Genomic DNA, 14,957 nt, shown 5'->3' on the forward strand with positions numbered 1-14,957 from the left:
TCTGCTCCAGACTCAAGGGGCGAAACTCATACCTATACTGGGGGAAGGGGTGACCTCTAGTGGTCAATGACCAAAGTGCAAGGCCCAGAGTCGGCCAGGATCCTCTCTGAAGGAGGTGCCTGGTCTCAGGTGACTGTGGCTCGTTCATTAGCATTTCTGGGCCCAAATGCTCTCCACGTGGGCTTTAGGGCCTGTTCCCCTTCCCGTCCTTCATTCTAAGCTCACACAGCTTGCTTAGCTGGCCTATATGGCTGGGTTTCCATGCAGACAATAAAGAGCCTGTTTCTCATTTGTCATAATCATTTTTAATAAAAAATAAATTAGTTCTGGGTGGGAACCACTTTAGGAGGTGGGGCACAGGGTCTAGGGTGTTTTATGCTAACCTTTCTCTTTTCCTTCCTCTGTCCAGATGGTCCCTGCTCTGGGGAAATAGTGTCTCTCTTCCTGGGGAAAGGCAGGATGGCTGACCCCCTCCCTAGCTTACTGTGAGAGGGAGGGATAAAGAGACTGGGTAATGGGAGAAGGAATCGCAGGGCGAAAAGGTGGTTCAGAAGATGTGAGGCCTGAACGGGAGAGATGAGGCTTAGGATACAAAGTTGGGATTGGTGGGGAGGCCAGACTCTAAGTAGCTCAGATTCCCAAGAGCTTCAAACTTGCTTTCATCTTAGCCTAGAAAAGCCTCAAGGAAACAGTCGTCTCCTCCCCCTTCCTTCTCAGTCTGTGTCACTCCTTCCTGAGAAGTGACACAGATGCTTGATGCACACACATCCACACAGGCCCAGATACACATTTGGAGGCCTGTGCGCACACACACCATCACACCATCACACCATCACACAGACACAACCACAGGTCTGGTCGGGCACTGTCATCTTGCCACCTTCAACCACCCTGGGGGACGTCCCCAGTGAGACCAGGACAGGCTGGAGATCCAGAAGGTACAGAGTGGGCTGGTTGATGGGTGACTGATGGTGGCATGAGAAAACCATGAGGAGAGGGTCTCCTGGACCCATTTCAGGCGGGCTCCGGGGGAGACCGCTCCAGGACATGGGCGCAAGAGCGGCAACAGGTGGATGTATAGTAGGGATAGACGCAGAGCCGGGCCTGCACCACCAGGGGGCAATGTGGAGAGCTGTCCTTGCATTGATCATCTGGGGACAGAGGAGGCCAGTAGGCACAAGAGTGTCACCAAGACCCATCCTGCTGGAGGTGCGTTGCCCACGCCCATTCGGCCTTCCTAATCTCCACCCACACGTCAACTAACTCCACTCTGCTGGGGACCTGGGAGAGGGAGCTCTTTACCAGGGCGCTGGCTGCAGGGCTGGCTGTTACAGGATCGTTTCCTGGAGGGCCGCAGGTGAGGAGGGCATCGGGTGCTGAGGGTCTGGTTGGCAGTCAGGCACTGGACCTCCCTTGTCTGCACGCCCCCCTGGCAAGAGCGAGAACACTGGGGAGGCCCCAGCTATCAAATCAGACCTTTGCTGTGTCCCAGGCTCCTCATGAACCCCAGGCCTCGTCCTCCTGGGCAGGGGGTGGGGGCGGGGTGGGCTTCCTGGCACATTATGAAATCCCACATGGACGGGGCCACCCATCCTCCAAGTCTAGGGAGTGGGACAAGGTAAAGTGCAGCTGGCCTTAGCCTGGGACCCAGAGGGAGAGAAGTCCATGCTGAACAGGGCAAGGGAGGCAGGCACTCACCGGACTCCAGGGTGTAGAAAACCATCGGTCCTGGCAGTTCTGCCCCTGACAGGGCTGCAGGGCAGGGGGCCTGGGCAAGTGGGAACAGTTGCTAGGAGAAGTCACGTTGAACTCAGTCCCCAGTTTGGACACACAGATGATGTCTCTACGCTGTGTGCCAGAGCCACATTCCGAGGAGCACTGATGGGGAGGAAGGGAAGGGACAACAGGGGTTAATCCTACCTCCCCACAGGGAATCCACTGACGGGCCCCCTCCCAGGTTCTCAGCTCACCTCAGCCCAGGGCCCCGTGTACCAGCACCACGTCACCTCGCAGGGCCCCAAGCTGCAGGCACGCATGTCAGGGGGGCGGCTTCCTGGTGCACAGGTCTGCTCGCTGGCTCCTGCCCCTGCTTCCTCCTGGCCCACCCCATGGGCCTCCCCACTCCCAAGGCAGACCACAGAGCGTCGCTGGATTCCCGTCCCACACTCGGCTGAGCACTGTTGGGAAGCAGAGAGGGCTGTGACAGGTAGGGGAAGAGGAGGGGGCTGAGGACAGACACATTCTGGACCGGGGATAGGGAATGCCCCCAGGGGTACCAGCCAGATACAGGGAGACTTTGCCGGCAGGGGCAAGGGTCTTAATGTAAGTTTTCCTCACTTAGCTCCAAGTTCCCGGCATCAGCAGCATCTAGCATACAGCAGGTGCTTGCTCAATAAAAGTTTATTTAACCGAGTTGGAGAGGCTCTGAGAGGGTGTGGTGGATGTGGGGCACCAGGGATGGGGACTTGGCTGAGGGGGTGTGGGGCCCACCTTGGAGCTCCAGTCGCTGTGGAACCAGGCCGTGGTGCAGGGCCCCATGTCACAGGCCTCTCTGCTGGGGGGCCTCGGAGGGCCTGAGGCACACTCTTGCTCGCTCACTTCATCACCGTTGTTGCCCACACAGCGGACCTGCCGGCTCCTCTGGCCTCGCCCGCACCGCACGGAGCACTGATAGAATCAGGGGCAGCGAGGGCTGAGCTTCCCTGGCTCCATCACCAGCCTCCAGCTCTTTTGATTTTTGGTCTTTTTAGAGCCGCACCCGGGGCATGTGAAGGTTCCCAGGCTAGGGGTAGAATCAGCGCTGTAGCCACCAGCCTACACCGCAGCCACAGCAATGCCAGATCCGAACCTACACCACAGCTCACGGCAACACCGGATCCTTAACCTACTGAGCGAGGCCAGGGATCGAACCTGCGTCCTCATGGATACTAGTCAGATTCGTTTCCGCTGAACCATGGCGCGAACTCCATCTCCAGGGCTTTTGAAGCAGGATCTGCCTCTGCTCCCTGGCTCAGCAGTTACAGGGTTTGTGGGCTGAGAAGCGGGCAGAGTATGGGGCTCTGGGCCCCCAAGCCCTGGTTCAGTCTCTCAGCTGACTTACTGGTGAGATCTCGTTTGAAAAAAGTTGCTACTGATTAAAATGGGGATGGAAAAACCACTGTTCTGGCTCACTGGTACCTACTCCTCTAGGCTTCCGGGCCCAGGTCCACTCACCTGGCTCCAGGGGGATCGGACCTCCCAGTGGCCACAGAGGCGCAGCTGGCAGGGCTGGGTGATGTTGGGCCGGGGCAGATGTCCGCAGCGCTCTGGGGGCACCGAGGAGCCACCGCCCCCAAACTCCTGCCGGCAGCGCAGCTGGCGGTGCTGGGTACCAGGGCCACAGGAACGGCTGCAGGATGTCCACTCGCCGGTCTCCCAGCTATGGGTATGGGCAGGGCGGGAAGAGACAGAGAGACATGGATGGCAGAAACAGCCGCGTGTGGGGCCACCACATTCAGGGAAAGGGTGGACAGACGGGGTTGGGAGGAGAGGACAGAGGGCATATTTAGCATTTGGATTGTGGGGCTCCTGGTAGGACTCAGGCTGCCAGTTTTCTTGCTATCTATGGAATGTCAGCCTTTCTAGCTGAATAATATCTCTGTGTTGCCAAGAAATCTTGTGTTGAGCACAGAGTCCAGGTGTGATTCTGCAGGTGCGAGGACGTGTTTCCCCAGGGTGGCTGTTATGTTCCCAACCCTCCCGGTGGATTATACGCACTATGGTGGGCACGGGGGGCCATGGCAGGGTTCCTGGGAGGCTGGGGGCCTGGCACCCATGGCACAGCTGCGTTCATCCAGTTCCTCTCCCGATTCACGAGAAACGCAGAGGAAGATGGGGCGCCAAACACCTGAAGGGGATGAAAGCCAGAGGAGGTGGGACGGCTCAGCATCCAGTGTCAGGGGGTCCTAGTCACTGCAGGCTGATTTGACAGAGTCAAGGTGTGGACCCACCAGCCAGGCGATGGGATCGGGAGCACCAAGTGAGGGATTTGGGCTAAGGGTGCCAGGATTACAGGCTGCTATATGAAGTCTCACCTTTGCCGCACGATGCCGAGCACTCAGAGTGTCCCACCCGTTTCCAGTATCCGGTTGGAGACCCCAAGTGTGTCCTGGGATGGGACGGGGCAGGCATCTGGGGGATCCGCACCTGCCGCTGGAGGGTACCAGGGGTCCGGGCAGGCCGGGATGCCGAAGCGGGTGGGGGCTCCACCCTGAAAATCTCTGTGCAGGGAGAGTCGTGTAGACAAATCAGATGCATCCCCACTGCCTCGAGCTTCCCCCTTGGCCTCTCCTCCTCCTTCCGGGTCTGGGGATCAACATCTTACCAGGCTGGAGCTGGGGGAGATGGGGCTCTGGGGTCGGGTTCTCAAGGTCTGGGGGAGGTGAAGAGATGACATACTGATAGAAAACGCCTGGGCTTTCCTCCTGAAAGATCATCTGAGGAGAAAAGAGAGAAGCCAGTGGGTGCTTGCGGGTGGCTGGGGTCAGGGGCATCCAACAGCCTTCTCCCCATCTGAGACCCAGAGCTTTCCCCTCAGAGGAGAGGCCTCCCCCGCAGGGCCGCTTCCCCAGACCCAGGCCCCACACTCACGTAGACATCCACAGGCTGGGTGGTGGGGCCTTCAGCAGACAGACTCTCCCCTGCGCCCTCCTCTCGAGGAGGACGGTTGTACCGGAAGACAGTCCCGCCGGCCGTGTAGGACCCGGGGGGATCCACAGCCCAGTTCCCATTGATGATGGACTGGCCCCCAGGGCCTCGAAGCGCTGGAGGTGGCAGATCAGGACATGCGAGGTTAGTCCCATCACCCTCAGCCACTGCTTCCCTAGACACCCCCAGACACCGCCAGCCCTTGCGCTTCCTCACCATCCCCACGAGGGAGGGCAGAAGGGGCGCTGACTCGCTGGCTGGGCTGCATGGAGGTGTGAGGGGCAGAATCAGCAGGCCAGGAACTCACCAATGTAGTTGGAGCTGGGCCGGAGCTGGGCGATGTGGAGCCGGGAGGCTCCAGCAGGAATCACCAGGATCTTCTGATAGCCCAGAGAGCCCCCTGGGTCAGTGAGGTTCCCCGAGACCAGGCGGCAGGTAGAATCATCACCCCCGCAGACTCCACAGCCATCTGGACGCCTGCCGGAGCCCAGGATCCCATCACAGCCGGGGCTCTGAGGGAAAGTGGAGGGAGGTGGGGGCTGCTGGAAGCCAGCCCCCACCTCACACCTGGCCCAGTTCTCTTGGGAGCCTTCAGCTCGGTGAGTGTCTTGACCTTAGCACTCAAGTGAGACTGTGTTTCTTTGTCAGTCCCACCAGCCCCAGCCAGCCTCCGAGAAGCTCAAGGGGCCTGGGGGGGGGGGTCTGTCTTGCAGTTCACCCCTTGGGTCTGCTCGGCCCAGCTGGGCAGGTAAGAACTTCCCTCTTTGCAATCTCAGCCGAATATTTCGCCATTGTGATACTGAGCAAGGAGACTGGGTGTGTGCCTGCAGTACTTATTAGGAAATGAACACTGCCCACCTCCCCAAGCTCACGCCCCATCCTCCCTCACCAGACAGCGGCCAGCCACGCAGATGTCTAAGGCTCCAGGCTGACACAGGGTTCCGTCCTGGACCTTTTCAGTGTGACGGACATAGAAGCGAAAGCCACGGGGACGGCAGTTCAGTTCACAGCGCTGGGAACCCTGAACTAAGAGACAGGGTAGAAGGGTAGTTAGCTGGGGTCCCAGGAGGGGATGTTAACTAGGAAAGATCCCAGGGCCCTGAGAGCAGCTTGGCTTATATCAGCTACAGAGCGTCCTGAGGTTGCCAAGGTCACTGTGGATGAAGGAAATGCGACAATTCTGTCCTCTGAAAGGGCAGCTTGAGGGTCACACAAAAGTTGGTTCAGGAGTTCCCGCTGTGGCTCCATGGAACAAACCCCTAGTATCTATGAGGATGCGGGTTCTATCCCTGGCCTCACTCAGTGGGTCGGGGATCCAGGGGAGCCATGAGCTGTGGTATAGGTTGCAGACGTGGCTCGGATCCCAGGTTGCTGATCCCAGGTTGCTGTGGCTGTGGCGTAGGCTGGCAGCTATAGCTCCAATTCGACCCCTAGCCTGGGAACCTCCATAGGCCACACCTGCAGCCCTGAGAAGCAATAAATAAATAAATAAATATTTTAAAAGTTGGTTCAGATCAACTGAGGTTACTGAGACCAGAAAAAGGGTTGTGAACTCTGAGAACAGAGATGCTTGAAACCATGATTATGTGAGTTCACAGCTCAGGAGGGGTTGTCTTGATATCAAGGTGACAGGGCTTAAAATCAAATGGATGGCCACTTGGAAGAAAGTGATATAACCCTGTACAGGATCCATGGGGCGCCCGCACCCACCTTGTCACCACTGGACAGGATCGCTCTGCCCACACCCAGCTCATGGCGTGTCCACCCCATCTCCTTCCTCTCCCCAGAGGACACCAGCCAAAGGGCACCTCTGGATACATCCCTCTCCCAGACTGACCCCTCCGCTGACCATCTGTCCCCCCTCCGACAGCTGGGGCCCTGTCTGAAACCTCGCCCCCTTCTGGGCCCGTTCTGTCTCTATTCCCCAGCCCTGGGGAAAAGAACATGGCTCAGGAGAAATACAGAGCCTACAGAGGCGAACAAGAAGGGCTGAGTGTCTCGCCCGCCTCCTCCCCCAGCCTTAAGTCCCCCTCTCCGGGGGGGTGGGCTAGAAACCTCACCTTCGGTGAAGGGCTCCCACTGGTACAGCTGGCCCATGAACTCCTGGGAGTCAAAGGCTGCACACTGCAGGGCCCGGGGATCTGGCTGCTCAGGGGGGCAGGGCTGAGGTGGGGGATACAGAGGAGTCAAAGCTGGGGAGGAAAATGGGGGTGTGGGTCAGGGCTGGATTTGGGGGATAGGGAGGAAGGTCAGGTCTGTGGCAGAGCTCCAAGGCCCCTACCCCGAGGAGGCCGGATGCCAAGGCCCTTCTCCCTCAGGTCCAGCTCCGACAGGCAGAGAACCCAGACTCAAGGGCAGGGAAGCAGAACGGAAGTCTGGGAGGGGTCCAAAAAGAACTCACCGCTTGGCTGCAGGCTCTCAGCTGCTCACTCTCCCCAGAACATCTTGGGACAGGGCTACTGGGAGCAAAGAGACTCCAGAGAGAGCTGGAGTGAGGGCCGGTACTCAGCAGAGGCAACCAGCCATGGGGGTGGTGAGGGGCAGACTCGGTGAGGGACCTGAGCCGATCCCCCCCAGGTCTCCAGCGCTCCGGGCTCTGCTGGCCTCGGCCCGGAGGGACAGAAAGGAAAGGATGAGGGTGTCTCTCTGCCAGCTGGGGACTGGCCCCACCCTGGGAACCTGGCCTTCTTGGCTGAGGAGATGCGTGAAAGGAGCGCCCTTCTCCTGGGGGTGGTGGAGAAGAGGGCCCTGTGACTGAGGCCCGGGTACTGGGGTGGGGCCCTGTGGGGGCAGGCTCGGTTCTAGAGGGCACCTCTGTCTGAGCAGCTTCGGGACTTGGGGAGTCCGCTGGGGGGGACCGGGCAGGGGCAGACGGTGCTGTGGGAGGAAGTTCAGTTTGCGGGGTGTGGTTTGCAGAGGATGGCACTGCTCTTGGCATCAGGGATGGAAGGTCTGAGGTCTGCGAGAGCTCAGATCTGAGTGGTCTCCGCGGGTGCCTGCGGTTCCGATGGAGCGGCAAAGCAAAAGGCACTCTCCCATAGCCAAACATTCCTGGCTTGATGGGGTCTCGAACCCGGGACCTGAGAAGGTGTTTGCAGACACGGGGTCACAGAGCTGGTCATCTCCGACGCTGCCTCCCCAGTCTACTTCCTAGCACCAAAGATAAGCCTTTCTCAGCCTGGATCTTTTGCTCCACTAGCCTTCATCCCAGGCCCCGCCCCTTGCCCAAGGCCCCGCCTCTCCCCTCAAAGCGCCACCCCTCACCTCCTGGCTCCTTGAGTCTCCCGGGCCTCCTCTCTCCCTAGTTGAGAAGCAGGACCTCGAAAGGGGCCACCTCTTCCCCGAGGCGGTGGCCTGTACAGGGGAAGGGTTTCTCGGGAAGTCTGAGGTCTAGGGCCTTGACCCCGGGGGAGCAGGCCTTCTGGATGTCTTGGGGGCCGGCCCTGGTGGAGGTGAGCTGCAGGGAGCTGACACTTCCGGCTCCTGCGCTGCACCCCCACCCCGCAGGGCTGGGAGCAAGAGGCCCACTGGTCCCAAGGACCCCAGACACCCTCGGGGCCCTGGCTCTCCTCAGGGGGTGTCTGAAGTGAGTGTCCAGACAACACCTGTGTAGACCAAAAATTTAAACGAAATTAGAATGATTTTCGAGGGTACAGAATATCTGTACAGAATATCCAGTCCAAAGCTGGAGGTTGGGGCAGTTGTTACTGGCCCAAGGTCACATTCAGTGGCAGAGGTAGGACTTGAGGTTATTTGGCAAGGAGTTAGGGTGTTGGGGATGCTGGGAGGGCCAAGCGTGAGAGAAAGGGGCCATGGCTTGCCAGAGGCTTTGGAAAATGGAGACGTGGTCTGTCTGGAGACTGCAGGGCTGGGGGGGGACAGGGAGAGGAAGGTTCACAGCCTCTAGTCCCCTGCTCACCTCCTGATCCAGGCAGAGCTGAGGGAGGGACAGAAGCAGCATCAGACACAACCCGGGCCTGCAAACCAAAGGCAGGAGTGAAGGTGCTGTCTGACACCACCCCTCACCCCTAGTGGGCTCCCCACATCCTGATGCCAACTTCTCAGAAAGCAGAAGTTACCACCTCCCACGGCTCCACCCTGAGATCTCCTTCCTCTTACTTCCAGAGACAGGGGGACAGAGCCATCCCTCCATTAGAGCAGCCCCAACCTCTTACCTGATCGCCTGCTTCTCCATCACTCCTCCCTTGGTGGCCCCAGGGCAAGGGAGGAGGGGACCCAAAGGAAACACTCTACTTGGGCATCTAGGCTTCAGAGGACTGAAGACGGACCCAGTCTCGGGAAGGCTGGGGACTGGGAGGGATGACCCCTCAGCAAGACATGTCAGAGTGAGGAGGGAGGCGTGGAGAAGACTGGCCCAGCTCTTTAAGATCCTAAGGGTGGGAAGAAGAAGGAACACTTCTTTGTCCGTCTGCCCAGGCTAGAGGGTGAGGGTCTGCCCTCAGCCTCCAGACTCAGGCTAAATCCCCTCCCTCAACTGTAGGAAGGTCTCAGCTCCTTCCAGTCCTGACTAGGGACAGTCTCAAAGCCAGCCCAGGCACATGCATCCTTCTCAAGTTGCTTTCCACCTGGCTCCTCCTGGAAAGCTGAGAAAAGAGGCTCAGCAAGCACTTGCCAGGCACCCCCTCTGAGCTGCTGACTGGAAGCCCCTGGGTTTCCCCTGCCTGTCTCCCAGCTTTCTCTTCCTTTCTTTTATGGAGGTTCCCAGGCTAGGAGTCTCATCGGAGCTACAGCTGTGGCAACACCAGATCAGAGCCGTGTCTATGACCTACACCACAGCTCAAGGGATGCCGGATCCTTAACCCATTGAGCAAGGCCAGGGATCAAACCCGCATCCTCATGGATCCTAGTTGGGGTTGTTAACCGCTGAGCCACGACAGGAACTCCATCTCTTCCCTTCTTAGCTAAGCTCCTTCTGGAACCCTCAAGCACATCTCTGCCTGCCTCAAATGCTTTTCAGCCAAGGGATAAACTAAATGGGCTGATGGTTTAATCTCTAGAGAAGCAAGTGATTTTTCCCACTGAGACTTCACCTCCCTCTGGGGGCTGGCGTCCAGCCCTGGATCAGTGAGGGCTTACTTCAGGCGAGATTCTGATGGGCTTGGAGAACCTGGGAAGGGGAGATGCAGCTAGAGATGTCGTTGCTCCCCAGTCCCGCATTGGTCTATCTTCTGAAGAGCTGGGAAGTCCATCCTGAAGTCTAGCCTTGATCATCTGGGAAGCAGAACTTAGTCCCCTGGTCTAAGCCTGACTCTTCCACCGCTCCCCCTTGCCCCCCAACCCCTTCCTGCTCACAGTGAGGCCTTTCCACCCCCACTCCTCAGGCTGCTTGGAGCTCTGCTTTCCAGGAAAAAAAAAAAAATGTTTCTGTTGGATCTGAAAGGCACCCGGGAGAGGAATCCAAGGAGCTAATGCCGAGGTGGGCCAGCTCAGGGGCAGGAAAATGACAGCGGGAAGGGCAGGAATGTGCTTGGGGGTAGCAACTCCCAGCCCGCACTCCCCTCCCTGAGACCCCAGGACTTGGGAAGTTGAGGGAGGGGTCGCAGTGGTTGAGCCCGAGCTGCAGGGTCTCTTCAGCTCCTTGGGGTTGGGAAGGGGTTGCTGATGTCTGCTCCTTCCCTTGGCTGGGCTGGCCACTGAGGTCAGCAACTCCACCCTGATGGGGGATCGGGTAGGGGCTCCAGAGAAGGGCCAACGTTCCACCCAAGCCTTCAGCTCTCTGCCTGCCTCTCACTGGAGGGAGGTTGAAGGGAAGGAGAGATGGGGTGATGGTCACTGTCTACCCCTTCTTGCTGCCAGGCCCCTCTCCAATCCCTCTCTGCTTCTGCTCGCAGCTACCCCAGGTCTGTATCTTGCTTTCTCTCTCCATGGGTCTACCCAGTACACATAATCCTGTCCTGAGCTGAGTTTGGCTTTGGCAGTTCCCTGGAGAAGTGAGGGGTGGGGGGTGGGGTGACGTGAGCTCCTGGGGCCATGGCCAGGCCTGGCTCCCTCTCTGGAAAAGTCCTACCCCACCTCCTGCATAGCTGGGCAGGGGGCCGACACCCCCTCCACTGCGGAAACAGACACACATTTGTGTTTTTCACCCTTTTCATGTTCCTCATCTGGTGTGTCTCACCGCCCAGGGTGAGGAAAGGAGAGGTCAGAAGTGGTCACCCTTGGGCCAGGCTAACATTGGTCTAGACGAACCTGGGCTCCTCCCGGCCACACCTCCACACTGGCCAGTGAAGATTAAGGAGAGACTAACCCCTTCACCCCCAGGGGACCCACCTCTGGGAAATGGGTGCCACGGAGGGGCAGGAGGCTGGACAGCAGGTTCCAGGGCTGGCTGGAGAGTCCCTATGCTGAGAGAAAACACTTTGGTTCTCCTTGCACCTTCCACTCCTGAGTGAGGGAGGCCCAACCCGACAGGTGTCCTTCCTTTCCAATCAGGCTGAGTTTGATCACGGGCACCCACCAGCACCCCTCCCATCGTCCCTATCCCCCAACTCCAGGGCCAAAGGACGGGGGTGGAGGGTGGGATACACATCCTCCAGGAGCACCCTTTCAGATGAGGGCAGGTGGCGCCCGGCGCATGCCGCGAGGTCCTGCGTATGTTTTCCGACTTTATGACTTAGTAGGAATTTTGGCCGGGTGACGGGGCCAGCGTTCCAAGGGATCAGACCCCCTCCCCAGGAATCCGGCCCCAGGGACTGGAAGATCTTCCGAGGCTCTAAGAGCTGGGGCCGGGGTCGTGGCTGGGGCGCGACCCTGGGGAGCAGGGAACTCGGGTGGCGCGGGCGCGCAGGGCCGGTGGTCTAACGGGACCTGGGAGAGAGGGCAGCCGGGGCCAGGGGTCCCAGGGAAGGTCTGTACCTGCTCTTCGAGGCCCCGGCGGCCCGTTAACCCCTCTGCGCCCGGGCGCTCTCTCGAGACAGCTTTGCTCCGCGGCGGCCACGGCGGCCCTTGAGCCGGGCTCCGGACTCTGCCGCCTCCGGCCGCGGCTCCGCCCCCGCCACGCCCCCTCTCCGCCCCCACTCCGCCCTCCCGCCACGCGCCCGGCCCGCGCCCCTCGCCGGCCCCCGGGTCTGGGCGGCCCACCCCGAGCCCCCGGCTCGCTAAGGCCACCCACCCAGAGTAGCGGGACTAGCTACTCCCGCCCGGCGCCCGCCGACGGCTCGAGGGGGCGAAGCCGAAGGGGTCCCAGCCCTGTTCGAAGACAGCCATCGCCCCCGGGCACTGTCTCCCGGCCTGGCTGCGGCTCGGGACTCCGGGACCCGGGCCTCCCAGCCGGCTCCGAGTGGGCGGTGCGAGTGCTGCGCCTGCCCTGGCGGGGCGGCCGCGAGGGGCGCCAAGGGGCTGGGTGGTTCCTGTACACCAGCGGCGTGGACGAGCCTCTGGGCCCAGATCTGGGCACTGCTGGGCCGAGATAGACCCGCACGATCCCAGATGCCCCATCGGCGGAGGCCCTCTCCTCCACGCAGCCTCTGGTGCAAGCACACTCTCATCCCTGCCTCTCCCACGTTTGGCTGTGAACCATGTGGTTCTGGCTGCTCAGGGGACCTCTATGAGCCTCGGTTTCTTCTTTTTCTTCTTCTTCTTCTTTTTTTTTTTTTTTTTTTTCTTCTTTTCTTTTTTGGTCTTTTTAGGGCCACACCAGGGGCATAGGGAAGTTCCCAGGCTATGGGTATAACCAGAGCTGCAGTCCCGGCCAACACCACAGCAACGCAGGGATCCGAGAAGCTTCTGAACCTATGCCACGGCTCATGGCAAGACCAGATCCTTAGCCCGCTGAGCGACGCCAGGGATCGAACCCACATCCTCATGGATACTTGTTGGATTGATTACCGCTGAGCCAGGAGGGGAACTCCAAGCCTAGGTTTCTTCATCCATAAAATTTGACACACAGGGCATAGCGGGAGGAATGCGCTGACTTAGGAGTCAGACGATTTAGATTTGAATCTCTGCTCCAGGACTTGTCAGCTCTGTGGTCTTGGATGAGTACTTCAAACTTTCTGTGCTGCAGTTTCCTCATCTGTAAAATGGGCTTATCTGATTCATATGACAGGCTTGGAGATACGTCTGTCTATTTATGGAAGAATACATCCCAGACTCAAAATTGGAGACAATACCTGGGGAGGGGTTGTGGGGTTAGGAGGCTGTCACTCTATGCTTATATGTTTTTGAATTTTTAACCATGAGCATTATCTATGTCATTAGTTAAAAACAAAGAAAAATAATATATACAAAATGGCTGACAGTAGATAACAAATGGACACTACGATTTAAATTTTTATTTGCCATTTATTCATCAACCGCAGTCGTGTATTATTGAGTCTATTCAGTTTGTTTGTTTGCTGTATTTTTTTGCTTTTTCTAGGGCCACTCCCTCGGCATATGGAGGTTCCCAGGCTAGGGGTCTAATCAGAGCTGTAACCGCAGGCCTACACCACAGCTCATGGCACCGAGCAAGGCCAAGAATCAAACCCGAAACCTCATGGTTCCTAGTTGCATTTGTTAACCACTGTGCCACCACTGGAACTCCTGTTTGTTTGTTTTTGTTTGTTTGTTTGTTTCTTTTTGTCTTTTTGCCATTTCTTGGGCCGCTCCCACGGCATATGGAGGTTCCCAGGCCTAGGGGTCGAATCGGAGCTGTAGCTGCCTGCCTATGCCAGAGCCACAGCAACGCAGGATCCGAGCTGCGTCTGCGACCTACACCACAGCTCACGGCAACGCTGGATCGTTAACCCACTGAGCATGGTTCCTAGTCGGATTCGTTAACCACTGTGCCACGACGGGAACTCCTGTTTGCTTTTTAAGGCTGCACCTGAAGCATATGGAAGTTCCCAGGCTGGGGTCAAATCGGAGCTGCAGCCGCCAGCCTACACCACAGCCACAGCAACGTAGGGCTCCTATTCAGTATTTATTATTTATTTATTTATTTATTTATTTATTAGTATTCATTTATTTATTTCAGTATTTTTAAGCTCTTGGTTTTTTTTCAGTGACTTGTCAATATTTTAAAACCAGGATATTTTTGGGAGTCCTGTTGTGACACAGCAGAAATGAATCTGACTAGTATCTGTAAGGATGCGGCTTCAATCCCTGGCCTCACTCAGTGGGTGGGGGATCCGGCATTGCTGTGAGCTGTGGTACAGGTGGCAGATGTGGCTCGGATCTGGGGTTGCTGTGGCTGTGGCATAGGCTGGCAGCTGTAGCTCCGATTTTCACCCCTAGCCTGGGAACTTCCATATGCTGTGGGTGCGACCCTAAAAAAGACAGGAAAAAAAAAAAAAAAAAAAAAGCACAAGAAGAAGAAGCTCTAAGTGTTCACTTGTGGCATAGCGGGTTAAGGTTCAGGGGCATTGTCACTGCAGCAGCTTGGTTCGCTGCTGTGGCTTGGGTTCCATTCCTGGCCCAGGAACTTCCACATGCAGCAGGTGCAGCCCCTTCTCCCAAAATAGAAGCTCTAGCAACATTCCTGCATCCCCACAAAATAACTGGGTCTCAGATGTGCCCACCTATCATTTCTTGAGCACTTGTGGCACTTGGTGCTGAAGGCATAGTTAGAATAGTCTCTGGCCGCCAAAGAGTTGGGTCTAGTTGGAGAAAGAGCCCTGGGGAGGTAACGGGACTCAACAGAAGCAAATGTTATCTAGGAATTCCTCGGTGGCTCAGAGTTCCAGCATTTTCTATGCTGTGGCTCAGTTGCTACTGTGTCTTGGATTCAATCCCTGGCCCCCAGAACTTCCACAAGTGTTGATCAGAGCCAAAGGGGGAAAAAAAAAATCTCATCTCTAAAAGATGAGGGAAGTGAAAATATAAAATACTTTTACAATAGAAGCATTATATCCTTATATGAAGTTTAATATCTGTATTTTATTTTTTCAATAAATCCCTAAGTTCTTTTGAGACAGGACCAATTTAGGCTACTTTGTGTCATCTATTTTTTTTTTCTTTTTCTTTTTTTAATGTCTTCACCCTTAGAATATGGAATTTCCTGGGCCAGGGATTGAATCCAAGCCACAGGTATGACCTACGCTGCACCTAACATAGCACTGGATCCTTCAACCCACTGCACCCCAGCAGGAACTCCCTATTTCATATTTTGTATTTGTGGGTTTTGTCTGTGTGTTTTTGTATTTGTAGGGTTAAAAGAAATATTTGAGAAGTCCCCACTGTGTGGCCAAAAAGAAAAGAAAGAAATATTTGAATTGAAATGATATAGAACAGGCAAATGAGTCCCAGGCTCCAGTCCTGCTTTCCAACTTTTT

The 14,957-nt window shown here is 57.2% G+C and overlaps 1 protein-coding gene across 22 annotated transcripts; it reads right to left on the reverse strand.

Annotated features, from left to right (window-relative positions):
* Nucleotides 1–282: 282 nt before the first annotated feature.
* Nucleotides 283–11,954, reverse strand: ADAMTSL4 (ADAMTS like 4). 22 transcript variants are annotated; one of them, XM_085022980.1, is made up of 20 exons: nucleotides 11,560–11,650; nucleotides 10,975–11,048; nucleotides 9,784–9,814; nucleotides 8,862–9,077; nucleotides 8,606–8,663; nucleotides 7,951–8,291; nucleotides 7,088–7,766; nucleotides 6,747–6,849; nucleotides 5,576–5,712; nucleotides 4,994–5,198; nucleotides 4,630–4,802; nucleotides 4,364–4,475; nucleotides 4,074–4,259; nucleotides 3,757–3,886; nucleotides 3,214–3,418; nucleotides 2,491–2,667; nucleotides 1,971–2,177; nucleotides 1,699–1,878; nucleotides 1,303–1,447; nucleotides 283–1,151 (listed from the first exon to the last, which is right to left on the reverse strand). In XM_085022980.1, the coding sequence occupies exons 4-20, from the start codon at nucleotides 8,879–8,881 to the stop codon at nucleotides 1,015–1,017; spliced, it is 3,195 nt and encodes a 1,064-aa protein (XP_084879106.1). In that variant the 5' UTR covers nucleotides 8,882–9,077; nucleotides 9,784–9,814; nucleotides 10,975–11,048; nucleotides 11,560–11,650; the 3' UTR covers nucleotides 283–1,014. The 22 variants fall into 22 exon arrangements, with proteins under 22 accessions (XP_084879106.1, XP_013852646.1, XP_084879105.1 ...); XM_013997192.3 differs by having other exon boundaries at nucleotides 1,303–1,462; XM_085022979.1 differs by having other exon boundaries at nucleotides 9,738–9,814.
* Between the last annotated feature and the right edge of the window lie 3,003 nt (nucleotides 11,955–14,957).

Source organism: Sus scrofa, chromosome 4 (genome assembly GCF_054392235.1).
Source record: "Sus scrofa isolate SSC_HxYL_T2T_F1_AM1 chromosome 4, Sscrofa_HxYL_maternal_Yorkshire_Landrace_v2.0, whole genome shotgun sequence".
Lineage (NCBI taxonomy): Eukaryota > Metazoa > Chordata > Mammalia > Artiodactyla > Suidae > Sus > Sus scrofa.